Source organism: Mytilus edulis, chromosome 12 (genome assembly GCF_963676685.1).
Source record: "Mytilus edulis chromosome 12, xbMytEdul2.2, whole genome shotgun sequence".
Taxonomy (NCBI): domain Eukaryota; kingdom Metazoa; phylum Mollusca; class Bivalvia; order Mytilida; family Mytilidae; genus Mytilus; species Mytilus edulis.
The window spans coordinates 65,172,369-65,200,170 of record NC_092355.1 but is presented as its reverse complement, the minus strand read 5'-3'; the positions used below and the strand labels follow the sequence as shown (position 1 = coordinate 65,200,170).

General features: G+C 30.9%; 1 protein-coding gene across 1 annotated transcript; it reads left to right on the top strand.

The window, feature by feature from the left end:
• The first annotated feature begins 246 nt into the window (after positions 1-246).
• LOC139498934 (vitelline membrane outer layer protein 1 homolog) lies at positions 247-11,796 on the top strand. The gene is made up of 4 exons (XM_071287527.1): positions 247-665; positions 6,086-6,186; positions 7,045-7,233; positions 8,860-11,796. Exons 1-4 carry the CDS (start codon positions 338-340, stop codon positions 9,100-9,102), a joined length of 861 nt encoding a protein of 286 aa, XP_071143628.1. The 5' UTR covers positions 247-337; the 3' UTR covers positions 9,103-11,796.
• Positions 11,797-27,802: the final 16,006 nt, after the last annotated feature.

Below are 27,802 nucleotides of genomic sequence, written 5' to 3'. Positions count from 1 at the left end.
AAACTCCTAAACAATGCTGATGTTGCTACGCTAAATTATTAAAGTCAATGTAGCGAAGCGAGGATGAAGTTTCCCCTGTTTTGAAGTATGGAATACAATGAGTCGTACTTTTGTAATAAATTGATCGATGTTACGTAGGTAGTTATTACTCCCCAGACTAATAAAGAAAAAAATGTTTCATATAACTTATTGAACTGTCGTGTTTAAAAGCAAATGCATTTCACAAAAAAAGTCAGAAAAATTAATAACAGTTATCAAATGGATTCAAATATAAATGCTGTTTAGTATTTACTTTTAACGATTTTAAGTTTATATACAGTTTTTCGTTGTTTTAGAAATGCAAGTATATGTTATTGCTTTGATATATAGCTTTGTTTTTCAAAATTTTCAAAATGCAGAAATGTTTGCTGGGAATTTCCAAACGAGACAGGAATTGTTCTTAGTAGAGAAGAATAAGAAAATTCGGTCAGTGGCTCTCACATCTCTGGGGAAAATGTCTCAAACTCAATGTGCGGCACTATGTTTGAAATTTGGAGAGAGATGTTGTGAAATAACGTATATAACCTCTTCTCGAGAGTGTAAACTAGATCAGTCCGGATGCTGTCATTCGGATTTTGACTATATATCTGGTACAAACCTCATACAAAGAGATCGTACCCATGTCGGTGAGTAAAACCTGTTCTTTTTAATCCTTCTAAGAATAGTGAATTTTTGGTGCACATATAAGTATAGAATCTCCGGAGTTTTTTTTCCTTTTAACGTTCCTGAACAATTTTTGAAAATAATTTCGGACGCATTCAATTATTTAACGTCATGTTTTTAAGTTTTACGGAACTGAATCTATACGTCTGCTGAATGAATATATGCTTTATAATGAATTAAAACAAACTGTTAAAAGTTGTTTGTTTATAAGTTTTGAAATCATAAACAAACTATGGTTTAACACCCTCAGTCGAAGTTGACCTTAGATGGATCTAACTATATTTAATGTATTTTATTGTCATTAAGATCTGTATCTCTTTCGGTTCTCATACAACCTGGGCCATAGAAAATTTTACTTTAGGCGTTTTTGATGAAGGTAAATCAATATAAGAGCTTCGGACGTATGAAATTGCTAAATGTGTGGTTATCAATTTGTACATTTATAAATGTCTTTTTTTAGTAAAACCTCTGCAAGCAGGGATGATTCCACTATATTGTTTAGGGCCGCTTAACGGCCCTTAAATCAGCCAGCGGCCCCAGAAAAATGTTTGTAAATATAAATTCCCAATTGAGGAAAATAAAACAAAAATTGGTATTTCCGGAAAATTTCCGTCACCGATTACGGCAACTTTAATTTTTCATAGTTTGTCGTCAAAACCTAGTAAAATCTGGATAAGAATCCTGACTATGATCGCATTTTATTAACAACGATTTAATTTAATTATGTCAACATGAGGTAAACAATTTTGGCGGCCGGATTCAATTGAAGTTAAAATGTTATGGGAAATTCGGTCTCGTAAAAGTAGATCGCTCAGCAGGTTGATCAAAAATATGCTTTTTGTCAAAATGGGTGTCAAAACAGACCTCGACAAAGACCAAATTCAAATTTTGATATAACATTGATGAAGGAATTTTAATGATAAAAGCAGATTGCCCAGCAGATCCAGTTATGTAATTTGATTAAAACTTGTTTTGTAAAGGAAATTATTTTATATTTTGCTCTTTTTTCAGCAAAAGACAAAATTTTGAACGTTTTTGAAAATAATGTTGAAGATAGACCATTCGTGAAATGAGACCCCCCTGAAATACGATGTCATCATTTTGGAACTGTTTCAAAAGATATGAAAATGATCCAAATAATTTTAAAGTTCACTGGTTTAATTGCTTTAAATATCTTATCAATTAAATATATATACTTTTGTAATTGCTTTTCTGAACTCAACAATTGGCCAGTTCTATTTGAAATACATTTAAATCAAGGTAAATAAAGATGATCTGTTGAAAAATTACCCAATGGTGGATTTTGTTCACTGGTTAATATGGCAAGCCGTTTTTCTATTAAATCTAACTTCAAGATATCTCATTAACTTATAAGATATCTTATATAATACTTCATTAGATATTTGATATAGTTTGAAAGATATCTCATAAAGTTAATAAGCTATCTTATATAGTTCACGAGATATCTTAAATAATTTATGAGATATCTTAAAGTTTATAAGTTATCTCATATAATTTTCATTATCATATACTTAGACTAAATAACATATGATTTTTACCGTATGATAATAGCATTAAATTAAAGTATTTTCCATATTTTCCGAATTGGTGCTTAGCGGGCTGATATGAAAAGTTTATCACATGCTTCGATTGTTATCACATGCCTTTCCGTAACGTTATCACATGGCATTCCGGTGATACTCGGCAAATTCCGGAAAATACACCTCAATGCTACATTTTCAGTGAAAAACATTACAAAGTAGTGTACAAAACAATTATTTGAATAGTGGAAAGTATATTGTGTGAAATGATTAAATTAAATTAAAAAAAAATATATTAAATAAATGCATTTTTTAAGTTTTTCTGAAACATAATTTAGAAAGTTACTTTAAAAAAGCTGACTTTTCCAAACAATGTTCATGATGCATATTGTTGAATTATTTTTTGTCAATTCGTCAATATTTAAATGATTTTTTCTCTGTTGAGGCATATGATAGAAAGATTTCATATTGAATGTATCAAATTTTTGGTCCGACGTCCGTGAACTTTTTACTCTTTCAACTTCTTTTCGGAAACCACGTAGAAAGATCAATATATGAATCTGTTATTTTTCTCTACTGTTGAAGCATATGATAAAAAGATCATAACATGTCATTTTTCATATCGCATGTATTATCAGCCCTCGAGCCATGCGGCTCTTGGGCTGATATTGAACCTAGGGCTGATAATACATGCGATATGAAAAATGCCATGTAATAATCTGATATTATCAGATATCTTATAAATTATATAAGATATCTTATAAACTATATAAGATATCTTATATAAAGTAAATTTGTAAGATATCTTTATAAAGTATATTTATAAGATACCTTATATAAAGTATATTTGTAAGATATCTTATCTATAGTATATGTAAGATATATATATTTTAAAATCGATATAAGTTATCTTCTATATTACATAAGATATTATTCTATATAAGATATATTATAAAAAATATTATTTATGATATCTTATATATTATAAGAAATATTATTAAAGATATCGTATAAATTATAAGATATTTCATATAATTTTCTTAATATGATATCCAACTTATATAATATCAGATTATTACATGGCATTTTTCATATCGCATGTATTATCACAATATACATAGTGAGAACTGTTTGGAAAAGTCAACCTTTTCAAAGTAACTTTCTAAATTATGTTTGAAACTTATAAAGAATGCATTTATTCAATAATTTGTTTGTTTGTTTTTTTCATTTTTTATTTATTTTTTGTTATTATTTTACACAGTATACTTTTCAGTATCTAAATAATTGTGTTGTACACTATTTCTTAATGTTTTTCACTGAAAACGTAGCATTGAGGTGTATTTTCCGGAATTTGCCGAGTATCACCGGTATGCCATGTGATAACGTTACGGAAAGGCATGTGATAACAATCGAAGCATGTGATACACTTTTCATATCAGCCCGCTAAACACCAATTCGAAAAATATGGAATTTACGTTAATTTAATGCTATTATCATACAGTAAAAATCATATGTTATTTAGTCTAAGTATATGATAAGATATCTTATACAAAACATATTTGTAAGATATTTCATATACTTTAAGATATCTTAAATAAATCTTATATATTATATGAGATATCTTATATATTACATGAGATATCTTATATATTACATTAGATATCTTATATATTACATAAGATATCTTATATATTATCAGATAATTTGAAATTCGAATAAATAGCTAAACCGCTTGCCATAGGTTTATGTTAGCTAGTACTTGTGGTACATATGTTTTTGTAATAGGCCTCGTTTACCAAAGTTAAGATGATAGTGCATCATATGCAATGATATTCTCATGTATTACAACTTCCCTAGTCTGAATCCAATAATTTCTTCAATCAGTATACAAGTGAAATTAACTTAATATTCATTTTCCATTTTTACAGGAAAATGATATTATTTCGTATTAGATTGTATGCATAAAAAAATCCCAATTGGGATAAAAATTCCCAATTTGATATTCAAGGGACCCATTTGAAAACACCTGGAATCATCCCTGGCAAGAGGATCAGCAATTGTTTCCATTGTCACCATTTATGACGATACTTTTTTTATCGCTATTTTGTGCATTTTTCCTTTAATCTTTTTTGTGATAATTTGTCATATCATTTTACTCGCTTGAGATGAAAATTATCGCTAGAAACTAAGGCGCCACGTGGCGTTGCTAACGAAATTGACATGAAATTGACAACGTCGTCATAGGTAAAATAGCGATAAACAGATTATCAATGGTCATCTCAACTCGATTGCTTTTCGTGACCGGCTCAAGCAAGAAAATCAATCTCGTTGAGATAACCAACGATAATTTATTAATAATATTAATAATAATATTAATGTTTAACTCATATAAAATTTTCAAATCGTTATTAAAAATAGTACACTATTATTACGCAAATTGTTTTTATTTTATTCTCTTCTGTGTTCACTATTAACAATTATAGATTTGTATTGACTGTGTTTACCAAATTATTGATCTGTAGCTCAAGAACTGAAAAAAAGACATGTTATGCGCACTCAAAGTGTTGGCAATATTTGTTTCCCAAATTTTTCCACTGTTGGTACATTTCCGAATCAAATATGAACAGTTTTTCTTCTCACTAGTGAAAAAATGATAAATCGAAGTTTAATTATGACGTCTTGGTTTCTATTAAATTTCATATTGTGACATCTTGAAAAAATGTGATCATGCCTGGCAACGTCACATTTATACTTCTGTAATTCTCTAAAAGGGAAGAATAAAAATCAAATTAAAAACAGATTCCACCACTATAAATCTAATATTTATATATCTATACACTCTCAGCAATATGGATTTTTTTTTATTTATTTAAATTGCTCGGCATGCCTCAAGCGTTCACTATTAAAATTATTAACAATGGAGTTAAGAAATAACGTTACACATTTGTTGTAGTGATATATCAATATCTTTAATGCATCTCTCAACGGTAATGAAAGGTAAAAAATAAAATCTCAAAACATACTGAGCTCCGAGAAAATCAAAATGGAGAGTCCCCAATCAAATGGCAAAATCAAAACAACAAACAGTGATTCTAAATATAGATAAGGAGATGATTGTCAATGAAATGAAAACCAGTATTCACCAAAGAACAAAAGCAATGATAATAAGCTACTGGTCAAATGATTGCTTTCATAAATAAGCACAGCTTAGAGCAGCGTAGTAACCTTTAAATATGTATACTGGGCACCAGATGTCAACATATAAAACAATTCAACGGATAAAGTATGATTTACGTTCATGAAAATAACGACACTGAATGAAAATATGCCTTATTCCTTTTTTAGTTTATTATTGTGTGGTTCATTGTTTCAACGCCATGTCCTTCGCCTCTTATTCTAAATTTCAATAAATTGATATAAATAATCAACTGAAAGAAATTAAATTTGAAAAGTACGTAATATACTTAAGAAATATTTCAAACGTTGAACATAAATCATAAATATGCAATAGTTTTATCAGCAGTACATTATTGAAGAAAACAGTTTGATGCCATATATCTTTCGGTCTACATTGTATCGTTTACATTTTGCCTGAATGCACGGAAGTCACCGAAATAATTTATTCTATCTGAAATATAATGCATATATAATTTTCCTCAGATTTGTTTGAAAAAGTCCATACATTCATTATGCTGATTGACACGTAAATTTTGTTTTAAATAAATTTGCACTTTTGATCATATGTCAAAATAAATCATAAATAACTTTGTCTTGTTTTAAGACATACATCATAATGTTCAATCTTAAGCTGGTCAATGTTATAAAGATGTTTTCTGTTTCAGTGAATAAGACATTATCTGTAACGAATGGCGGAAGTTTAGGTGTTTGGGCATGTGCAGAATTTTGCACGCGAGGTCATTATGCAATTGGTTTCAGGATGAAAGTATGTATATTTTTATGAAATACGTTTAATCTTGATCTATCAAAACTTTTGAATAAGATTATAAAACTACTATACTAATTTGAGAACTACACCTGAAGACTAAATTCAGTGAATTTGGTCAAAACTAAAGGAAAAAAAATCTTAAACTACAAGTAAATAAGCGATAAATGAAAGCCAAATTAACATCAAATCATCTTAGGTTAAGTATTGTATGAGACAATGTTACGAATAAAACAGTTTGCATGCAAAAGTTGATGGTAACTTTGGATTCATTATTATTTGTTGGAAACCAATTTTCGTGGGTTTCGTTGTTACAGATGAACCACGAATTCAAATGTTCAACAAATATCATAATTTCAAAAGGCTTAAAGCTTTCTAAACAGAGGTTGGTAAAACCACAAAATCAAATACCAACGAATATGCAAGATTTCAGCAATCCACGAAAAATGATACCAACTACAATAAATGAATTCACAGTATATGCATTTAACAGCTCATGGTACATTAAGGAATTTTCAATCTACTAAGAAAACATTTGGTACATCCCTTTCAAGGTACACTTTTCTATTTCGTGAATTCGTTAAGTGACATATAGCTTGTTAACTCAATACTTACCGTGCTTTTTTCCTAAACTAAGGAATTATTTTGTATCTGTGTCTTTTAACAGTCTTATTGACCGAAACAAATATTCTGAAAGTTGTCACACTTAAACATTAACTCTAACTATATAATAATTGTAGCAAACATTTTTTAATTGTAGTAACCTTTTCGTCGTTTATACATTTTATTTATAACGATTCCGACGTTGCTCACGTTGGAATAGTAATTTTTATTTTTATGTGTGCATTCTTTTTTCAGATTGAACCTCCAAACGGAGATAATACAGAACTGAATGCTATTGAAATTGTCTGTGGAAGTAGAGCAAGTGATCGTTATGGTGATATGGCAAGTTCTGGTCAGCAGGTATGGGGAGATTGGACAAGGGAAACACTTTGTCCACCAAACGCATTTCTTGTTGCCTTTTCCCTACAAGTGCATCAATACAGTGTAAGCTGCTTATATTGTAATTATTACGAATTTTTGTAAATATATTTTTGTGACGTCCTGAAAAAAATGTAACCTAGTCTGATGACGTTACATAGAAAGAACACAACTTTATGCAAGTGTTTGAAAAGGAAGGATACAAATCATTGTCATAAATTCTCTTCATTTTCGTACTTTATTTGGCCTTTTTAACTTATTGGGGTTCGAGAGTCACTGATGAGTCGTTTGTAGACAAAACGCTTGTCTGGCTCAAATACATAATTTCAATCTTGGTATATATGATGAGTTTATTTGTCACGGTGCTGATGTTGGTACTTTTCTCCCGCCATTTGTCTTTTGTTAGATTAAGCTGATAATCAAATGCTTCTTAATTTGATGATTTGAAAGATGTTGTAGAAGATTGATTGCATGATAGTTTTCCTTTCATATCTCATTTTATAAATAGATATAAGAAGATGTTAAATGAGTGTAAAATGAGACTAACAATTCAAGTCACAAGTTGTAAAAGTTCCAAGGAAGTCCTTCACCACGGATCTTTGGCTCAAACCGAACAGCAAGCTTTAAAAGGTCGTATAATGACTAATGTAAAGCTATTCAAACAGGAAGAAATAAAAACAAGAAGCGAGAAACATTTATGAACAGCAACCACTAAACATCAGGTTTCTATCTTGTTTATAAGCGGTCCGTTGTATTATTTTTTTAAACAAAATTTAATTTTTAATATAAAATTGCATATATTTTCACTTTACTTGATATAGCATTATCATATGCGTTTTAGTTCACGATTTGAAAACAAAAACGATTTCATGGATTTTTCTTTTTTGTTTTATAAATACCTTACGAAAAACCTTTATAAAAAAATTTAATATGCATCACATTTGAAATAGAAATACGTGTTCTTGTGTAGCCATTATTAATTTTCAATATTGAAATGGAGAACGGGGTCTAAATTATTGATGTTTCTTTTGCAGAAAGCTGTAAATAATAATTCATCATAGATACCATGATTAAATTGTGCATTTACGCCAGATGCTGCAAATTATCAATTACAATTTATTGCCTTTATTGTTTGCAAGATTGAACGATGAATAAATGAAACTAATTTGTGAAATTGTCGTTAGAATAACAATATTACTTTTACATCTGTAACATAATGTTTATAATTCATTTTGTATAAGAATTTGCAATACATTTACCTATTTTTTTCATATGAAGCTTCATTTAAACGTAAATGACCTGAAGATATTTAACTTAGTTGGCTTGTTGACATGCGTACATGTACACGTGTTATTTCTATCTTTTGATTTTTATGTTGTTCAGTTACTATTCGTTCTGTCTGTTTTATTGCCAACTACTGTAAACGAACTGAGTTTTACGAATACCTTATTTTGCGCTTAGTCCTTTGAGTTCAATTTCGCGGCCATTTATGTTTGCGATATAAAAATGTACTTCATGTAGCTTAACAAGAAACGATCAGACGATTGATATCGCCTTTATTTTCAAAACTTGAAAGGAGCGAACATTAGTTGGTTTACAGTTAGTTGGTAAACAATTTGCAGATTCTCCGAGTTTAATAGATATTTGCTAACTGGTATGAAATCTGAAAATATGACATATCTTTTTTGAAAGGTTAATGAAGATAGCACTGGCGCTAATTACGTCAGATTCAGATGCAGATATTTCAAAGATGAATTTGATGTCGTTGACCTTAACTATCCTCCTGGGTATGGACCATATGGCTCATATGGTGAATGGAGTGACGCCTGTCCAATGCACAGTGCCATATGTGGTCTACAGACCAAAGTTGAAGCTCACCAAGGATATGGAGATGATACCGCACTTAATGATGTTATTTTTTTCTGTTGTCAATAAGGAGGCTACCAAAGCAAAATGTACATCAATTGAACTCTTTTGTTGTTTTGGGGATAATATTACTCTGGTTGTGCCGAATGTGAAATAATTACATTTAAAATTATTTAAATTAAAACAGAAAACGAAGGTTTACACATGTTACATTTAAGAAATTTCATATGAGCTGCGTAGGAAAGAAATCGATTTTTTACAAGTACACGTGTGCATCGACATGTATAATACTTTGAAAGATTTTTTACCATCTAAAAGACGAAATAAAAGATGAATTGTTGCCCTCCACATTAGTGTTGTATGTTTTAGAGTTCACAATTATTTCAAACAGTTACATACTTTTTATTGAGATGTTTTCAACCCGTTATAAATTTGTAATAGGTTAATAAATATCTTGATACTTATTTCCATCATGTCGATTCCTAATCGACCCAGCCCATATGTATTTTATGAAGGAAAATATATTAGGTATTTTGTTTTTGTTGTTTTGAATGTATAGTGTGTGATAAAAAAAATTGAGAGAATTCGATGTTTGCTATAACCATGGTTTAATTAAACGCACCTCATGACAATAAAAAGAAGCAAATCAGAATTAAGTTTTTTGCAGTGTTCTAAGAAATATGTTTACTTTGTATTACTTGTTATTTGTGAGACAGAAACTGTTTTAAAAGGGTTAATTATCTTTATAAATTTAAGATCTATTTAGACTTTTGATGCCCTAGCTTTTTATTAATTAAAAAAACGCAAATGAAAGATGCGAAAACTATACCATTACAGATTAGCAAGTTTCTGAAGTTAAAGCAAAATTTATGGTTGACATATTTTATCAGTTATTGCAATATTTTTATTTAAAATATCTATCATTTTCTCCCTATCGAATTTACCCCTCTTACTTAATATGATGTGGACCGGTCATTGTTATTAAATCTTATGCAGTTTGATTGGATTAATTTCTTAGTGTATGTACATAGATTAAGTCAGTAAGTTTATGCATGTGTACAGTAACTTTTAAAACATTCAAACTGGACACAATATAATTATATTCCAATGAAATTAAAATTTGAATGGTTAAAATTGCCACCTTTTATATTTTTACAATATTTTCCACATATAGAGTACATATTTTTTTTTAAACAAATTCTAAAGAAAAAAGAGACGGTTTACAAACAGACTTTTTATGTCATGAAACAATTCATTTTTTCGAGAGAAAAAAAGAAGCATAAATACTTAAACACACGGTTACGACAGGGAAAAAATGTTGATTATTTTAACAAAAAAAAACATATGTCAGGTTAATTATAAAAGTATGGTTAAATTTAATAAAAAAACAAGGTAGTCAGTCTATAAAGTCAAAATATGTCAATCTACCTATTTCTTTATCCTCAAAATGTTAAATCTTGTTATGCACTAGACTGAGATTAGAATAAGACAGTTTGTTTCCTTCGCAAATTTGCCATGGTCTTATCTTCAAAACCATAGGAATTAGCGTAATCTTTTGAACTAAACAAATTGTACAAGTTATTATAATTCCGACGTCATTTTGGCACCCGTATTTCTCATTCTACTCTATCATACAGTATAATATAGTTTTTGTAAGAAATCTTTTGTGAGTCTGCACTGCCTTTTAATGTTTGCCTAGGGTATATTCCTTTTTTTTTTTTTTTTTTCTTATTTATATATGACGTGAATCTGTGCTTATACATCCCGTTATTGTGTTATTGCACTATCATGTTAAATTTTTGTATTTTTGTTATTCATTTTTTTTAGAATTCTTTTAAAAGAGGGACGAAAGATACCAAAGGGACAGTCAAACTCATAAATCTAAAACAAACTGACAACGCCATGGCTAAAAATGAAAAAGACAACAGCACACACGACACAACATAGAAAACTAAAGAATAAACAACACGAACCATTTTAAATGTCTATTTATGTTACTTTGTAACATATTTGTTTGTGTTTTTATAGTGATTAAGCTTATAACACAATGTTGTGACCACATTTTTGACATTTTGACATATTATTATACAGTTGTTATCTATTCTGTTGATGTTTTTAAACTTTTGATCTTGTGTTTTGATATAGGACTTACAACATTGAGTTTACGTCGAAGTACGATAATTTTCTATTTACCACAACTTCATCTTAACGTACTCTATGATTGCAATGTCAAATTAAAATCAGATTTATATTTTGAGCGTTCCTTATGACGGTGATGAAAAAACTGAGATTTGGACTAACATATGAAAAAAACTTTTTTGTTCGGGTGATATTTGTGAATTTCCGTAACGGTAGACATGTTAGATTTTGGCATATGTACATATTCTTTGTTCAAAACACATGGTAAAGAGCTGCATTGTCCTTTTCATAGTTTCTATGAACAGAAAAAACACACAGAAACCAAAGGTTTTTTTTATTTGTAAAAACATGATAACCAACTTTTTTTTTTCGATATTGTCAACTGTACTTTACTTCAAGATATCTGTTATTTCAAAAAATCCATGATTAGTTAATTAATGCCTACATGCTACACCTTTCAAGGTAAAAAAGTTAAAATCCGTAATGTAAACCTTAGTCGGAAGATGGTGATTTAAGAATTGCAAAGGACTATGTTCAGGAACAATGACATTATCTTAAATAACTTTGTTTTATATTTTATGTTACTGCTTGATTTATAGAAATGTTATTTGCAAATAAAATCATTTGAATAAAATTAGTGTATCTATGTTTTCTTGCGTCCGAAACAGTGACTTTTTTTTCTTTAGTTGTGTCTTAATGGTACACTTATGTTTTCTTGTTTTTCTTGATTTTTTGATAAAAATGTTTGGTCTGTGATACCAAGTGGTGCTCTCAAAATCATTCTTTCGTACTTTTTACGCACGCCATCACGAGCCGATTGACTGCAATGAAATATCCGTTTCACAGAGGTTAGTGGATATGTTTCAAGAGCTATTTTTAACCACACTCTCATTCATTATTCCCTCAAATGTGACCTACTGAATTAAACTTATTAAGGTGGCTCATGTGTCTTCCTCCATCTTGGATTTTGAAGAAGCAGATAACTTTGGTCTAGATATTTGATGAATGTGAAAATTTTGAGAGTTGTATGTAAATTATGTCAAAGACTTTATATTAATATAGAAAATTGCGGGTTTTATCATATTTACAGCTGTAATTTTGCACAACCTGTAGCGCGAAAAAAAGTCCGATGACCCATACTTTTAAATATATCTTTGAAAAAAGCATGATAAAAACTTCATTTTGACAAAGTTATCAAAAAATTCGATCAATTTTAATTTAGACTCCCTAGCCACCTTATCAAGTTTTTGTTAAAACTTAAATAAACAACACAGAGGATGACGCTCGTGGAGACAATATTTTCACGATTCCAGAGCACCTGTAATCAACCCCAATTTCTTTTGATGGTCCGTGTTGTACAGTCTTCCGTTTTCTATCTGGTGTATGAGAAACTATTGTTTGTCTGTTGGTCTTTTCTTTTTTAACTGTGTCATTGTCAGTGTAATTTTGACTTTCAAGTATAAATAACCCTTTAGTATCTTCGGCCTTTCTTTGATATGTTATATATATAAAATACCCACTTTTCAAGACTAGGATGTGTTCATATCTTAATATAACGATTGCAGGTGTGTTTATTGTTGACATATATGAGCCATTACATGGCTTTTTATATCGTGTCTTTTTTTCTTCCCATCGACATAATTTCTAGTGCAAAATGTTTGGTCTTTTTTTTCTGTTTAAAAAACAAACAAATGAAATTGTGTTGAAATAAATAGATATGTTGACAAAAGTCGTCATAGAAACTGTTCAGAGATTTTGAAGACTAACAATAATTAAAAATACATAACGTTAGCGAAATGAAGAAAAATGATACCAACGTGATATTTGAACTCATAATTTGAAAACAAACTGAAAATGTATTGGCAACAAATACAAAAGAAAACAGTACCCATAAAAGCATAAAACGAGATAGAGTAACAAGCGCACATTCGATGTATATATTATGAGATACAAGAGGGACGAAAGATATCAGAAGGACAGTCAAACTCATAAATCGAAAAACAAACTGGCAACGCCATGGCTAAAAATGAAAAGACAAAAAATAGAGATCATATCTGTGAAATAGTACGTTAGCAAATAAACAAATCTATGAATAGTATTTAACTTGCTGGTATCCCTGACCTTAAAAATACACCTGTGATTTACATCTTTTATTCAAACTCAGCGTTATTTTCTTTTTTCAGGATTTGAGAGCTATTTTATATTATGTTACTGTATGTTGATTTTGATAGCGAAATCGACATTTGATTGGATGATACCTTCACACGTGACGTGGAACAAAATTTCAGGTTCACTTCCCATCTAACATGTCGGGACTAAATCATACGACGTTACGCACAAAGCTTAGACAGTGGAATAAAACATTCATTTTACTTGGCCTCGGGAGATATGAAGATTCGTTCACCCTCGAAAAACCATATTTCCCTCGGGCAGAGCTCTCGTGAAATATGATTATTATTGGGAGAACAAATCGTCATATAGGTACGGAAAATATATGTATTTTGTTAACCTTTACGCATTCGAACGTATTGTCCTTTTTGGATATTTTAAGCACTATATTCAAATATCCACGGACATGCACGAATATTCGGCTTTAAGCGTTTCTGCTGACAGTAAATATAGAAAAGCTCTTCGGACATGTACCATTTCTTAAGTATTGTGTTGGTTTTTTTTATAGAGTGGGTCCTATTTATATTTAAAATTACTTGATCAAACCTTGTGTCGTTATTTCTGTGATTTCAAAATGCTTTGGTAAATTTTACAATAAAAAAATCGTATGACCAAAGAATGAAACTCTTTTAAAATAACATTATCTTTGTTATCTATCTTAAGTGTCTAAATTTACCTGGTTGAACGTGTATGCCCTAACGTGTTGCATGTTGAGAAGTGAAAATGCATTAATGTACAACAGAACAAGCCTTACTCGAATATATGTAGCAACTAACTCATACGTATTAGGTCTGTACATCAGACAAAATGTGAAGTGATTTATAAATTACTTTGTGATGTAACTAAATGAAATTTGCTTTTAAAACACTTCATTGTACAATTATTGATGATTACTTTTTTATTTTAGAAAATAATCTGGAATTTCTCCACTCGTTAAGCAGCAACCCGGTAAGAACAAGGAACAGTTTTATACCATGTTTAGGTTTTAGATTGAACAACCCAGCCTTAACTTCACATTTTCTATTGAAGAGGGTTGTGGGGGGTACTTATTAATGATTTTTAATTCAACTATCGTCTGGTAATATAGAGGTAAAATATACAAGAAGGACACTCAAATTATTAAGTCGAAAACAAATTGACAACGCCAATTGTAAACAAAATACAACATTGAAAACTAAAGACTGAGCAAAATTGATATTTGTTTTATCAAAATAACAGAAAATAGTTTACAAAAGTCGATAAACATCATCAAGTATTATGTAATAATACGATTAAAACAGCCCTAATACTACCAAAACGGCATGTGTCATACTGTTGACGTTTCCTTGTCACGTTATCTAGATTGCTTTTCGGCCCAGTCCAATATTTTCAATACAGACTGGCAATGAATCCTGAATTACATTTTTTTTTGTACATGCACAATATATGTTTACATGTTATTCAGGATTGTAAACTAATTGTCTGTTCTTCTGATTCATTGCCAGTCCGTATTGGAAATATTGGCACTGTATTCAAATCATTGCAAGTCCGTATTGGACATATTGGCCCTATATTCACATACTTGCCAGTCCATATTGGAAATATTGCATTCAGAACAAGTCTGTATTGAAAAGTTGGATTATTTAATAAAAGTGTTATGAACTACGAGTCTCGAGACCAATACAGCAAACCTTGAATCTATACCAGTGATAATATAAAAACAGACAGTGAATAACACTATAGCATTGCACGTGGGTTGTTTTCATTTTGGATGATGTTAATTCATGCATGTGATATTTTAATTAACACCATCAGTAGTAGGAAGAAGAACATATTCGCTCAAATGTTCCACAATTGTGTCTTTATTATACAAAGATAATTTATGGATAAACTTAAAACGTTGTAGAGAGCTCTTTCTTTGATGACATTTTTCTCTTTGGATGAGGAGATACAAAATGTAAGGCGGGTTATTAATTATATATCAACACATTCATGTAAGCTGAGAATGTAACATAATTCCAATTCAAAATACTGGATTACTAATATATGCATTATTTTCTCATACAAATTCCAAATACCCGAGTCTTCCCATCGGTTTTCCATGTGTTAAAAATAAAATAAACAGTTTGAAAGATATACAATAAAATATAATCTGCTCAAATATATTAATATTGAAAGGATTTCAACAAAGGAGAAGGTTCAGTAAGACCCCTTTTTGGCCCCAAAATATAGCAGTTTAACAAAGTTGTTCAAATGTAAACTATTAGTTATTTATTGGACAGTAGAATGCTTCTGTTACATAAATATCGGCTGTTTTTGATAATACAATGCGTATATATCGGGAACTAGCACCATTAAGTCATGCTAAATTACTGAAATCTTCACAGTCCTAGCATTTTAGTTAAATGTTAGACGGCTTCCGTGTAAAACGAAGGTGGCCGCATTCGTGTTCATCCTTGATATTGAAATGCAAGTTGTATTTGATGATAATACGTAACATAAGTAAAGGTTGAGGATGAACACGGATGCGGCCACTTTCATTTTAGACAAAAACCATCTGAAAAGTGACAATTTGCGGCATATTTGGTAGACTTTTAACATTTGAACTTGAATCGGGTCGTTTTTAATTACTAAATCAGTTAAAATCTTTCACAAAAACTAATTGAATGAAACAAAATAGACTTTTAAGTGTTTAAAAAGTGGTCAAAACTTTTCGTCAGATGAACCTGAAATTTGAGGCCAAAATCAGTCCTTACCGGACCTACTCCTTTAATTACGATAGTATGTGTTATCTTTTGTTAGTTACATACGCACGTCACTGTTTTTGATATCCTGTATCGTTTGCCGTTGATGGAATATGTTCGTTGTTGTTCTGCGCTTTGCTATTGTATCGACTATTATATTATATGTTTGTGCGTTCCCTGTAATGAATGGTCTTGAGTGTGTTTGAAATGTATTTCTGTCACGAAACGTTTTCGTGATATTGTTCAACATTGTCAAAAAACACAAGGCTTGGCATGCAATTAACTCAGGTTAAACCCACCATGTTGTCCTTAAATGCATCACCTGTCGTAAGTCAGGAATCTGATGTACAGTAGTTGTCGTCTGTTTATGTAGTTCTCTCGTTTTTGCATAGATTAGACCGTTTGTTTTCCTGTTTTAATGGTTTTACACTAGTTATTATTGGGGCCCGTTGTAGCTTGCTGTTCGGTGTGAGTCAAGGCTACGTGTTCAAGGCCGTACCTTGATGTATAATGGTTTACTTTTATAAATTGTTATTTGTATTTAGAGTTGTCTCATTGGCACTCATACCACATCTTCCTATATTTATTGTACCAAGTCAGGAACTTGGCCGTTTTGATCAAATAGTTCGTTTCTATGTATGTTTGAGTTTGTTTTAGTTGCACGTCAGTGTGTCTGTTATGTTCGTATTTTTTTCTCTTATACATGTTATAGTAACTATTGTTGTGATTCCCTCGATTTTTGTTTGTAACCCGGATATCGTTTTTCACAATCGATTCATGACTTGTGAACACCTCTATTGTTACCTTTATTTATGAGCTCTTATAAACAGATTGAGTCACTTAAGTATTGAGTAATGACATGTCGGGAATTGCCTACCGGACGGAACTATGCATGAAGCCGGACGACATAACATTTATACGCGTACGGTGTTTATAATGAACATTTAATTATGACTTTTTTTAGTCCAATGATTGTTTTGTGCTTAAATACACTCATCATAGATACTAGGATTAACATTTTATATTAACGTCAGACGCACGTTTCGTCTACAAAAGACTCATCAGCGACGCTCAAATCAAAAAATGTTAGAAAGTCATAAAAAATACGAAGTTGAAGACCATTGAGGGCAAATCATTTTTGTAAAAGGTAATCTATTCCTGAGGTAAAAAAGCCTTAGTATTTCAAAAATTCCAAAATTGTGAACAGTTAATTGATAATTATGATCATATCAATGATAATTCCGGTCAACACAGAAGTGCTGACTACCGGGCTAGTGATACCCTCGGGGAAATAAATCTCCACCAGCAGTGGCATCGACCCAGTGGTTGTAAATAAACCTATAATAGATACCAGGATTAACATTTTATATTAACTCCAGACGCGCGTTTCGTCTACAAAAGACTTATCAGTGACGCTCGAATAAACAAAATGTTACAAGGTCAAATAAAGTACGAAATTTACTGTTATTTATCCACGTTCATGACGTTGTCTGTAATTAAACGTATATTATTATCCACTATTCTATTACAACGATTCTATCAAATGTTGCCTGTCGTTGTCATTTATTGAAGTAAAGACACGACTTGATCACCACTTGCTTAATGAACGAGACTTTTAATCTAGTTAAACAAATGATTTAAATTGAGAGATGTCACACAGTCAATGACATAACACTCGCGACATTGAGTGATAGGTTCTCTGACTGTAGGTAACCAAACGTCTTATATTTGACTATCGAAAAGGTAGTACCATAAACAATGCTTAAACCGGTCATAAGTATGTGAAATATTTAGTTTCTCTTATTGTGGGTTGAAAAACGTCTTATGTATGACTACCGAAAGGTAGTATCTTATAACCGGAATATAATATGTTAAATTTCTTAATTTTCACAAAAAAAGATTGAATGATGAATAATAACCGCTTTTTTTCGCGTTCAACTTTTGACCTGTCGGGCCTGAATTGGTTTACTTCATAACCCTGTATATCATGCGGCTTCGGTTCAGGGAATACTTGGGAACTACATGGTCTTAACATTCCCATTTTGATAGATATAAACGATTTAGACAGTTGTTGGTGGGGTTCTTGTTGCTAAGTCTTTAGTTTACTACATTGTGTCTTGTGTACTTTTATGTGTCTGTTTGTCTTTTTTAACCATGGCGTTGTCAATTAATTTTTGATCTATGAGTTTGAATGTTCCTCTAGTATCGTTGGCTCCTCTTTAATGATATACAACTGTAAATATGTGGTCTTTATTTAGGATTTGATAATCAATAAACAATTTAATAAGATATGAAAAGAAATTTCACATTTGTTAGTTTATTTCTAATATTAAAGCACAATCCATAGTAATTATGTAAAAATTGTAATTACCTTGCTGTTATAACCGTCCCGTCTTACAATTTCTACCACATACCCAAGAAGTGTTTACACAATAGTGCATATTTAACACTATTTCGTTTTACCTGATACATATACAGTGTCCTGAATATGAAAATACTGCATTTCTTTTAAACAGTTTTTACATGTTTACTCACGTTAGCATGGTTAGATATGTTTACTCTGCACTTGATATTAAAATGTCGTAATAAATATGATTATACCTTATATATTCATTAGGTATTTTAAATTTGTCGTAGTCTTCATATCATTTTCATCGCATATATTTTAAAACACAAAATAAATCGTATTGATTTGTAAGGAAATACTATTTGCAAATTAGAATTTGACTGTAGAATATGAGTATCATTTTAATTTATTATACGATTATATGCCCTTGAAAAAAATATATGTATTCATGATATTCGTAACCATTGATATTTACAATACAGTATTATACGATTTAAAATTGCATTTGTCAGTTTTATGAGAGTCGCTAACATATCCACTTTATTGACAAAAATGCGAGAACAAAAGAAAATGACATAATAGGTAAGGATGCAAAAAAAAAGAAGAGATACATCAATAAACATTGTGTTATAATTACAATCACTATGACCACAAGAAATATAGCAACAAAGAAAAACAGAATAGCGTATAGAAAAACGTAAATAATCAGAAATGTAAAAGAAGTATAAAACACAAATGATTCATCCACGAAGTACAGTCTTAAAAAAAACCAAATAGCAAATAGTTCAACATTTTACACATTATCATTAACTTGTTTACTTGCTTTATTTTTTCTACATTTATCCGTTCGTAAAAATCGGAAAAAAACTTACATGGAGATCACAATACATGTGAATGGAATTGGAGAATGTGTCAGAGCCACAACAACCCGACCATAGAGCAGACAACAGCCGAATGCCACGAATGGGTCTTCAATGAAGCGAGAAGCATTTTTTTCATTTAGTTTATTTCATTCATCATCAGAATTGCTTTATATATGTCTTATATTTTCTTCTTTTTGCATTTTACATAATGATATATACGAGAGAAGGACGACATAGACCAGAGGGAAAGTCAAACTAATAGATTGACAATAAACTAACAACGCCATTGCTAAAACTAAAGAAAAAAAAAAGATAAATAATAGTACAGAAGACACAACATAGAAAACTAAAGACTAAGCAACACGAACCCCACTAAAATCTGGGGATGATCGCAGGTGCCCCGGAAGAGTAAGAAGATCCTGCTCCACATGTGGCACCGTCGTGTTGCTTATGTCATTATAAATCCGAATTGCTTATGTTATTACGAGTCCGAATTGCTTATGTTATTACAAATCCTAATTGCTTATGTTATTTCAAAAACAAATTATCAACGATCTATCTGAACAACCAACATGTCTCAACAGTAAACCATGTAATAACAATATCCTTTCCTTTTCACGAATGTGACCTACGGAATAAGACTACTTACCGGATTTGTAATAACATAAGCAACACGACGGGTGCCACATGTGTGGAATGATCTGCTTACCCTTTCGGAGCACCTGAGAACACCCTAAGTTTTTGGTGGCGTTCTTTTTGCTTAGTCTTTAGTTTTCTATGTTGTGTCTTCTGTACTATAATTTGTGTGTTTGTCTTTTTCTTTTTAGCCCTGGCGTGTTCAGTTTATTTTCTATCCATGCGTTGTGTTCAATATAAACTAGGAAATATAAGTTGTTTTGTTCACGCATCGTTGTCAATATAATGGAATTTCATGCAACTGTGATACATTCTAGAAATTTAACTAGCTACAAAACCAGGTTCAATCCACCATTTTCTACATAAGAAAATAATCCAAGTCAGGAATATGACAGTTGTAATATATTCGTTTGGTGTATTTCATCTTTTGATTTTGACATTTGATTAAGGACATTCCGTTTTGAATTTTCCTCGGAGTTCAGTATTTGTTGTAATTTTACTTTTTGCTTACAGATTATTTCTAGTAAATAGTTATCAAAGGTACCAGGATTATAATTCAGTACGCCAGACGTGCGTTTCGTTTACATAAGACTCATCAGAGACGCTCATATTAAAATATTTATAAAGCCAAACAAGTACAAAGTTGAAGAGCATTGAGGATCCAAAATTCCAAAAAGTTGTGCCAAATACGGCTATGCCTGGGATAAGAAAATCCTTAGTTTTTCGAAAAATTCCAAGTTTTGTAAACAGAAAACGTTTATTATGTTAAACTAGTAAAGGCAACGTAGTGAAGTACAAACTCCTAAACAAGGGCGACGTTTGTTATTCTAAACTATTAAAGTCAACGAAGCGTAATGCAAACTCCGAACAATGTTGAAGTTTTTACGCTAAACTATTAAATTCAACGTAGCGAAGCGAGGAGTACGTTTCTACTGTTCGTTGTCTTGAATACAATAAGTTTTACTTTTGTTATCCATTGAGGTTGAAGGGGTGTAGACAATTATTACTCTGGATACCAATAAAGAAATAATGTTTCATACATTTTAAAAGCAATTACAGCTGGCGTGTTTAAAAGCAAATTCATTTGAAAAAAAGGCAGTAGAAATATCAATTGTAGTTATCCACTGTTTAGTAGAGTGGAATACAATAAGTCGTTCCTTTGTAATTCATTAATGTTGAAGGGACGTAGACAAGTATTACGTCAGGGACCAATAAACAAGCCATGTGCCATAAATCTTTAATAATTCCGTCTATCGCATTTAAAATCAAATGCATTTGACAAAAACAAGCAGAATAATTAGTTACAGTTATCAAATTGTTAAAAAAATAAAACGTTTAACTACAATCAAACTCTTACACAATGGTGACATTGCTACGCTAAATTCAACGTAGCGTAGCGAGGTTGGCGTTTCCATTGGAGGGACGTAAATATGTATTACTCCCGAGACCAATAAAGAAACAATGTTTCATATAACTTTCTGAATTTACAGCTATCCTGTTTATAAGCAAATGCATTTCAAAAAAAAAGTCAGAAAAAATAATAACAGTTATTAAATGGATTCAAATATAAATGCTGTTTAGTATTTACTTTTAACGATTTTAAGTTTATATACAGTTTTTCGTTGTTTTAGAAATGCAAGTGTATGTTATTGCTTTGATATATAGCTTTGTTTTTCAAAATTTTCAAAATGCAGAAATGTTTGCTGGGAATTTCCAAACGAGACAGGAATTGTTCATAGTAGAGAAGAATAAGAAAATTCGGTCAGTGGCTCTCACATCTCTGGGGAAAATGTCTGAAACTCAATGTGCGGCACTATGTTTGAAATTTGGAGAGAGATGTTGTGAAATAACGTATATAACCTCTTCTCGAGAGTGTAAACTAGATCAGTCCGGATGCTGTCATTCGGATTTTGACTATATATCTGGTACAAACCTCATACAAAGAGATCGTACCCATGTCGGTGAGTAAAACCTGTTCGTTTTAATCCTTCTAAGTATAGTAAATTTTTGGTGCACATCTAAGTATAGAATCTCCGGAGGTTTTTTTTCCTTTGAACGTTCCTGAACAATTTTTGAAAATAATTTCGGACGTATTCAATTATTTTACGTCTTGTTTTTAAGTTTTACGGCACTGAATCTATACGTCTGCTGCTGGACCAATAGCTAAGTAATGAATTAAAACAAACTGTTAAAATTTGTTTGTTTATAAGTTTTGAAATCATAAACAAACTATGGTTTAACACCCTCAGTCAAAGTTGACCTTAGATGGATCTAACTATTTTTCATGTATTTTATTGTCATTAAGATCTTTATCTCTTTCGGTTCTCATACAACCTCGGCCATAGAAAATTTGACTTTAGGCGTTTTTGATAAGGGTAAATCAATATAAGAGCTTCGGACGTATGAAATTGCTAAATGTGTGGTTATCAATTTGTACATTTATAAATGTCTTTTTTTAGTATAACCTCTGCAAGAGGATCAGCAATTGTTTCCATTGTCACCATTCATGACGATACTTTTTTTATCGCTATTTTGTGCATTTTTCCTTTGATCTTTTTTGTGATAATTTGTCATATCATTTTACTCGCTTGAGATGAAAATTATCGCTAGAAACTAAGGCGCCACGTGCCGTTGCTAACGAAATTGACATGAAATTGACAACGTCGTCATAGGTAAAATAGCGATAAACAGATTATCATTGGTCATCTCAACTCGATTGCTTTTCGTGACCGGCTCAAGCAAGACAATCAATCTCGTTGAGATAACCAACGATAATTTATTAATAATATTAATAATAATATTAATGTTTAACTCATATAAAAATTTCAAATCGTTATTAAAAATAGTACACTATTATTACGCAAATTGTTTTTATTTTATTCTCTTCTGTGTTCACTATTAACAATTATAGATTTGTATTGACTGTGTTTACCAAATTATTGATCTGTAGCTCAAGAACTGAAAAAAAACATGTCATGCGCACTCAAAGTGTTGGCAATATTTGTTTCCCAAATTTTTCCACTGTTGGTACATTTCCGAATCAAATGTGAACAGTTTTTCTTCTCACTAGTGAAAAAATGATAAATCGAAGTTTAATTATGACGTCTTGGTTTCTATTAAATTTCATATTGTGACATCTTGAAAAAATGTGATCATGCCTGGCAACGTCACATTTATACTTCTGTAATTCTCTAAAAGAGAAGAATAAAAATCAAATTAGAAACAGATTCCACCACTATAAATCTAATATTTATATATCTATACACTCTCAGCAATATGGATTTTTTTTATTTATTTAAATTGCTCGGCATGCCTCAAGCGTTCACTATTAAAATTATTAAAAATGGAGTTAAGAAATAACGTTACACATTTGTTGTAGTGATATATCAATATCTTTAATGCATCTCTCAACGGTAATGAAAGGTGAAAAATAAAATCTCAAAAAATACTGAGCTCCGAGAAAATCAAAATGGAGAGTCCCCAATCAAATGGCAAAATCAAAACAACAAACAGTGATTCTAAATATAGATAAGGAGATGATTGTCAATGAAATGAAAACCAGTATTCACCAAAGAACAAAAGCAATGATAATAAGCTACTGGTCAAATGATTGCTGTCATAAATAAGCACAGCTTAGAGCAGCGTAGTAACCTTTAAATATGTATACTGGGCACCAGATGTCAACATATAAAACAATTCAACGGATAAAGTATGATTTACGTTCATGAAAATAACGACACTGAATGAAAATATGCTTTATTCCTTTTTTAGTTTATTATTGTGTGGTTCATTGTTTCAACGCCATCACTGTGTCTAAACCACACCGGCAACATTTGCTCGGACTCGATGGTATCTAACATCCGGCACAATGACGGAACACCAATAGACAAAAGAAAGGTAGGTTTCTCCTTATTTTTTTATTTTTTTCATGATATCGAAGAATATATATACATAAACAACTATTTTCTATTGTGAGATGAAATATTTTCTACAACCGTTCTATATTAACGGAGAAATAAGTCAAAATGCATGTCAAAATGACGAATTGAGTGAACCTTGCATCGAAATTGTTTAATTTCTCGTTAAATTGTTCACATTGTACGGAAAGAAAGGTACGGGAAGATAGATATTGACACGGAGATTGCAAATTTAGTTATTATGAGCATCTCCATAATTGTATCTCTGTGTATGGAACGAAAGAAATGGGTCATGTCAAAATGGAACTGGCCGGTTTCGTCAATGTATGCAACCCGGTTTCGTCATAGATTTCAAAATGCATAATCCGGTTTGGTCAAATAAAAAAAATCATAATCGCATTACATTATAATTGATTATTAAACTTTAGCGTTCAAAAGGAGTTTTGTGGGTCGTTGGAAAACAAATTCGTTCACCGGACAACGGCTTATTATTTATATAAGTCTCAGATTCAAATAAATAATAAGCAAAAACTTGAATTCCTACTCTTATAGAACACAAATATTTTAATTTACTTTGCATTCCGAAATTTTTTAACAGGATATTGAGATTAAAGCTCTCTAAATATGCGTTTTCTATATGAGTTATGGGAAAATATGTTGAACAGGTTTAAACTTGAAATTAAAGTTTACGGTCTTAAAAATCGAAACACACAATTGATATGTGATTTTCTCGCACAAAAGGATGGACACCTTTATAAGTAATCTAATCATTCTATGTATGTAATCTTTTCTACAATCGTTAAAAATAAATCTTCTTAAGGATAAACGTTGATAATAAGACAACTGTATATGCATGCATAATCGACATAGAAAATGAATGTAGGATTACAACTACCATGCATTAAAATAATTTTTTTTATCCCTTATTGTAACTATACTGCTATTTACAAATTAGTATAATAGTATAATAGTCTCAGGTCATCGACAAAATTCAATAATAATTATTTTGTTAACATTACTAAAAAAAACGAGTCTGTACTGTCGCCGTTGTGTTATGATGATCGTACACTGACGTTGGTCAATATATTTTGACAATATATACGGACAGACGGATTCAGTTTATTTCAAATTGGACGTATTATTTAAAAATGTCTATCAACATGAAAAGTTCATACAAATTCCAAGCGACAACAACCCGACCATAGAGCAGAAAACAGCCGAAGGCTACAATGGGTCTTCAATGAAGCGAGACACTCCCGCATCCGGTGGCGTCTTTTAGCTGGCCCCTTAATAAATATTTATACTAGTTCAGTGATAGTGGACTTCATAGTAAACTGCGAATACATGTATATTTATTATATTTAAGGGATAATTTTAACTATGATACAAGTTTTGGCACACATCGCGCATTTACTATACAGGCTCTGTCATCGGACGAGTTGAGCTTTTTCCATTATTTTTTATTATTTGTACTTTTGTTGTACTGTTTGTGTCAGCGACAACACTTTGACTCAGTCCATTCCCGAATCACACGCTTGTAATTCCATGGTTGTATTTGGTTGCTTTATACCATATGCGTTTTGAACATAAAATAGGCAGGTACAGTATAGACTATAGTCGGTTTGGGACTGTTCGTCAATGATTGAATGCATAAATGTATTAATAATTGATAGTAAATATTGTAAACTAAGTGTATATAATAAAGTATAGTAAATTAAAATTATGGCACAATCAAAACACATCCTTTTATTTTTCATCTTTACATACTACTATTATAAACAAAGAAAATATAATAATGTTACAAAATAATTAGATACCAGTGTTTGCTATTCAGTATTTATATTCCATTTCAAATTAGTTTCAAGTTAGGTGAAATAAGGGAAATGTGTATTATCTTAATTAACTATGTCCAAAAGTGCCCGTTTAAAATAGATTTTAACACGCCAAGTTTACTTTACAATAAATATATATTTAAATTCTCGAAAGACAATGTTCAGATCTGTGCCAAAGTTTCTTTTCATAAATTGTTTGTTAAAAAAAAAAACCGGGTGATATATATAGACGAAACCGGGTGATTGTGTAGTAACAACATTGACGAAACCGTTTTATTTTAATTTGACATGACCCTTTTCTTTCGTTCCATACACAGAAATACAATTATTGAGATGCTCATAATAACTAAATTTGCAATCTCCGTGCCAATATCTATCTTCCCGTACCTTTCTTTCCGTACAATGTGAACAATTTAACGAGAAATTAAACAATTTTGAGGCAAGGTTCACTCAATTCGTCATTTTGACATGCATTTTGACTTATTTCTCCGTTAATATAGAACGGTTGTAGAAAATATTGCATCTCACAATAGAAAATAGTTGTATATGTATATATATTCTTCGATATCATGAAAAAAATAAAAAAATAAGGAGAAACCTACCTTTCTTTTGTCTATTGGTGTTCCGTCATTGTGCCGGATGTTAGATACCATCGAGTCCGCGCAAATTTTGCCGGTGTGGTTTAGACACAGTGGCCATGTCCTTCACCTCTTATTCTAAATTTCAATAAATTGATATAAATAATCAACTGAAAGACATTAAATTTGAAAAGTACGTAATACACTTAAGAAATATTTCAAACGTTGAACATAAATCATAAATATGCAATAGTTTTACCAGCAGTACATTATTGAAGAAAACAGTTTGATGCCATATATCTTTCGGTCTACATTGTATCGTTTACATTTTGCCTGAATGCACGGAAGTCACCGAAATAATTTATTCTATCTGAAATATAATGCATATATAATTTTCCTCAGATTTGTTTGAAAAAGTCCATACATTCATTATGCTGATTGACACGTAAATTTTGTTTTAAATAAATTTGCACTTTTGATCATATGTCAAAATAAATCATAAATAACTTTGTCTCGTTTTAAGACATACAACATAATGTTCAATCTTAAGCTGGTCCATGTTATAAAGATGTTTTCTGTTTCAGTGAATAAGACATTATCTGTAACGAATGGCGGAAGTTTATGTATTTGGGCATCTGCAGAATTTTGCAAGCGAGGTCATTATGCAATTGGTTTCAGGATGAAAGTATGTATATTTTTATGAAATACGTTTAATCTTGATCTATCAAAACTTTTGCATAAGATTATAAAACTACTATACTGATTTGAGAACTACACCTGTGAAGACTAAATTCAGTTAATTTGGTCAAAACTAAAGGAAACAAAATTTCTTAAACTACTAGTAAATAAGCGATAAATGAAAGCCAAATTAACATCAAATCATCTTAGGTTAAGTATTGTATGAGACAATGTTACGAATAAAACAGTTTGCATGCAAAAGTTGATGGTAACTTTGGATTCATTATTATTTGTTGGATACCAATTTTCGTGGGTTTCGTTGTTACAGATGAACCACGAATTCAAATGTTCAACAAATATCATAATTTCAATAGGCTTAAAGCTTTGTAAACAGAGGTTGGTAAAACCACAAAATTAAATACCCACGAATATGCAAGATTTCAGCAATCCACGAAAAATGATACCAACTACAATAAATGAATTCACAGCATATGCATTTAGCAGCTCTTGGTACATTGAGGAACTTTCAATCTACTAAGAAAACATTTGGTACATCCCTTTCAAGGTACCCTTTTCTATTTCGTGAATTTGTTAAGTGACATATAGCTTGTTAAATCAATACTTACCGTGTTTTTTTCCTAAACTAAGGAATTATTTTGTATCTGTGTCTTTTAACAGTCTTATTGACCGAAACAAATGTTCTGGAAGTTGTCACACTTAAACATTAACTCTAATTATATAATAATTGTATTAACCTTTTCGTCGTTTATAAATTTTATTTATAACGATTCCGACGTTGCTCACGTTGGAATAGTAATCTTTCGTTTTATGTGTGCATTCTTTTTACAGATTGAACCTCCACATGGAGACAATACAGAACTGAATGC

What these genes read in the sequence shown, in the direction of transcription:
- LOC139498934 (XM_071287527.1), top strand. Translation starts at nt 338, where the DNA reads ATGCAAGTATATGTTATTGCTTTGATATATAGCTTTGTTTTTCAAAAT. An exon ending in CAATTGGTTTCAGGATGAAA is followed by an intron (nt 6,187 to 7,044) that starts GTATGTATATTT and finishes TTCTTTTTTCAG; the next exon opens with ATTGAACCTCCAAACGGAGA. An exon ending in TACAAGTGCATCAATACAGT is followed by an intron (nt 7,234 to 8,859) that starts GTAAGCTGCTTA and finishes CTTTTTTGAAAG; the next exon opens with GTTAATGAAGATAGCACTGG.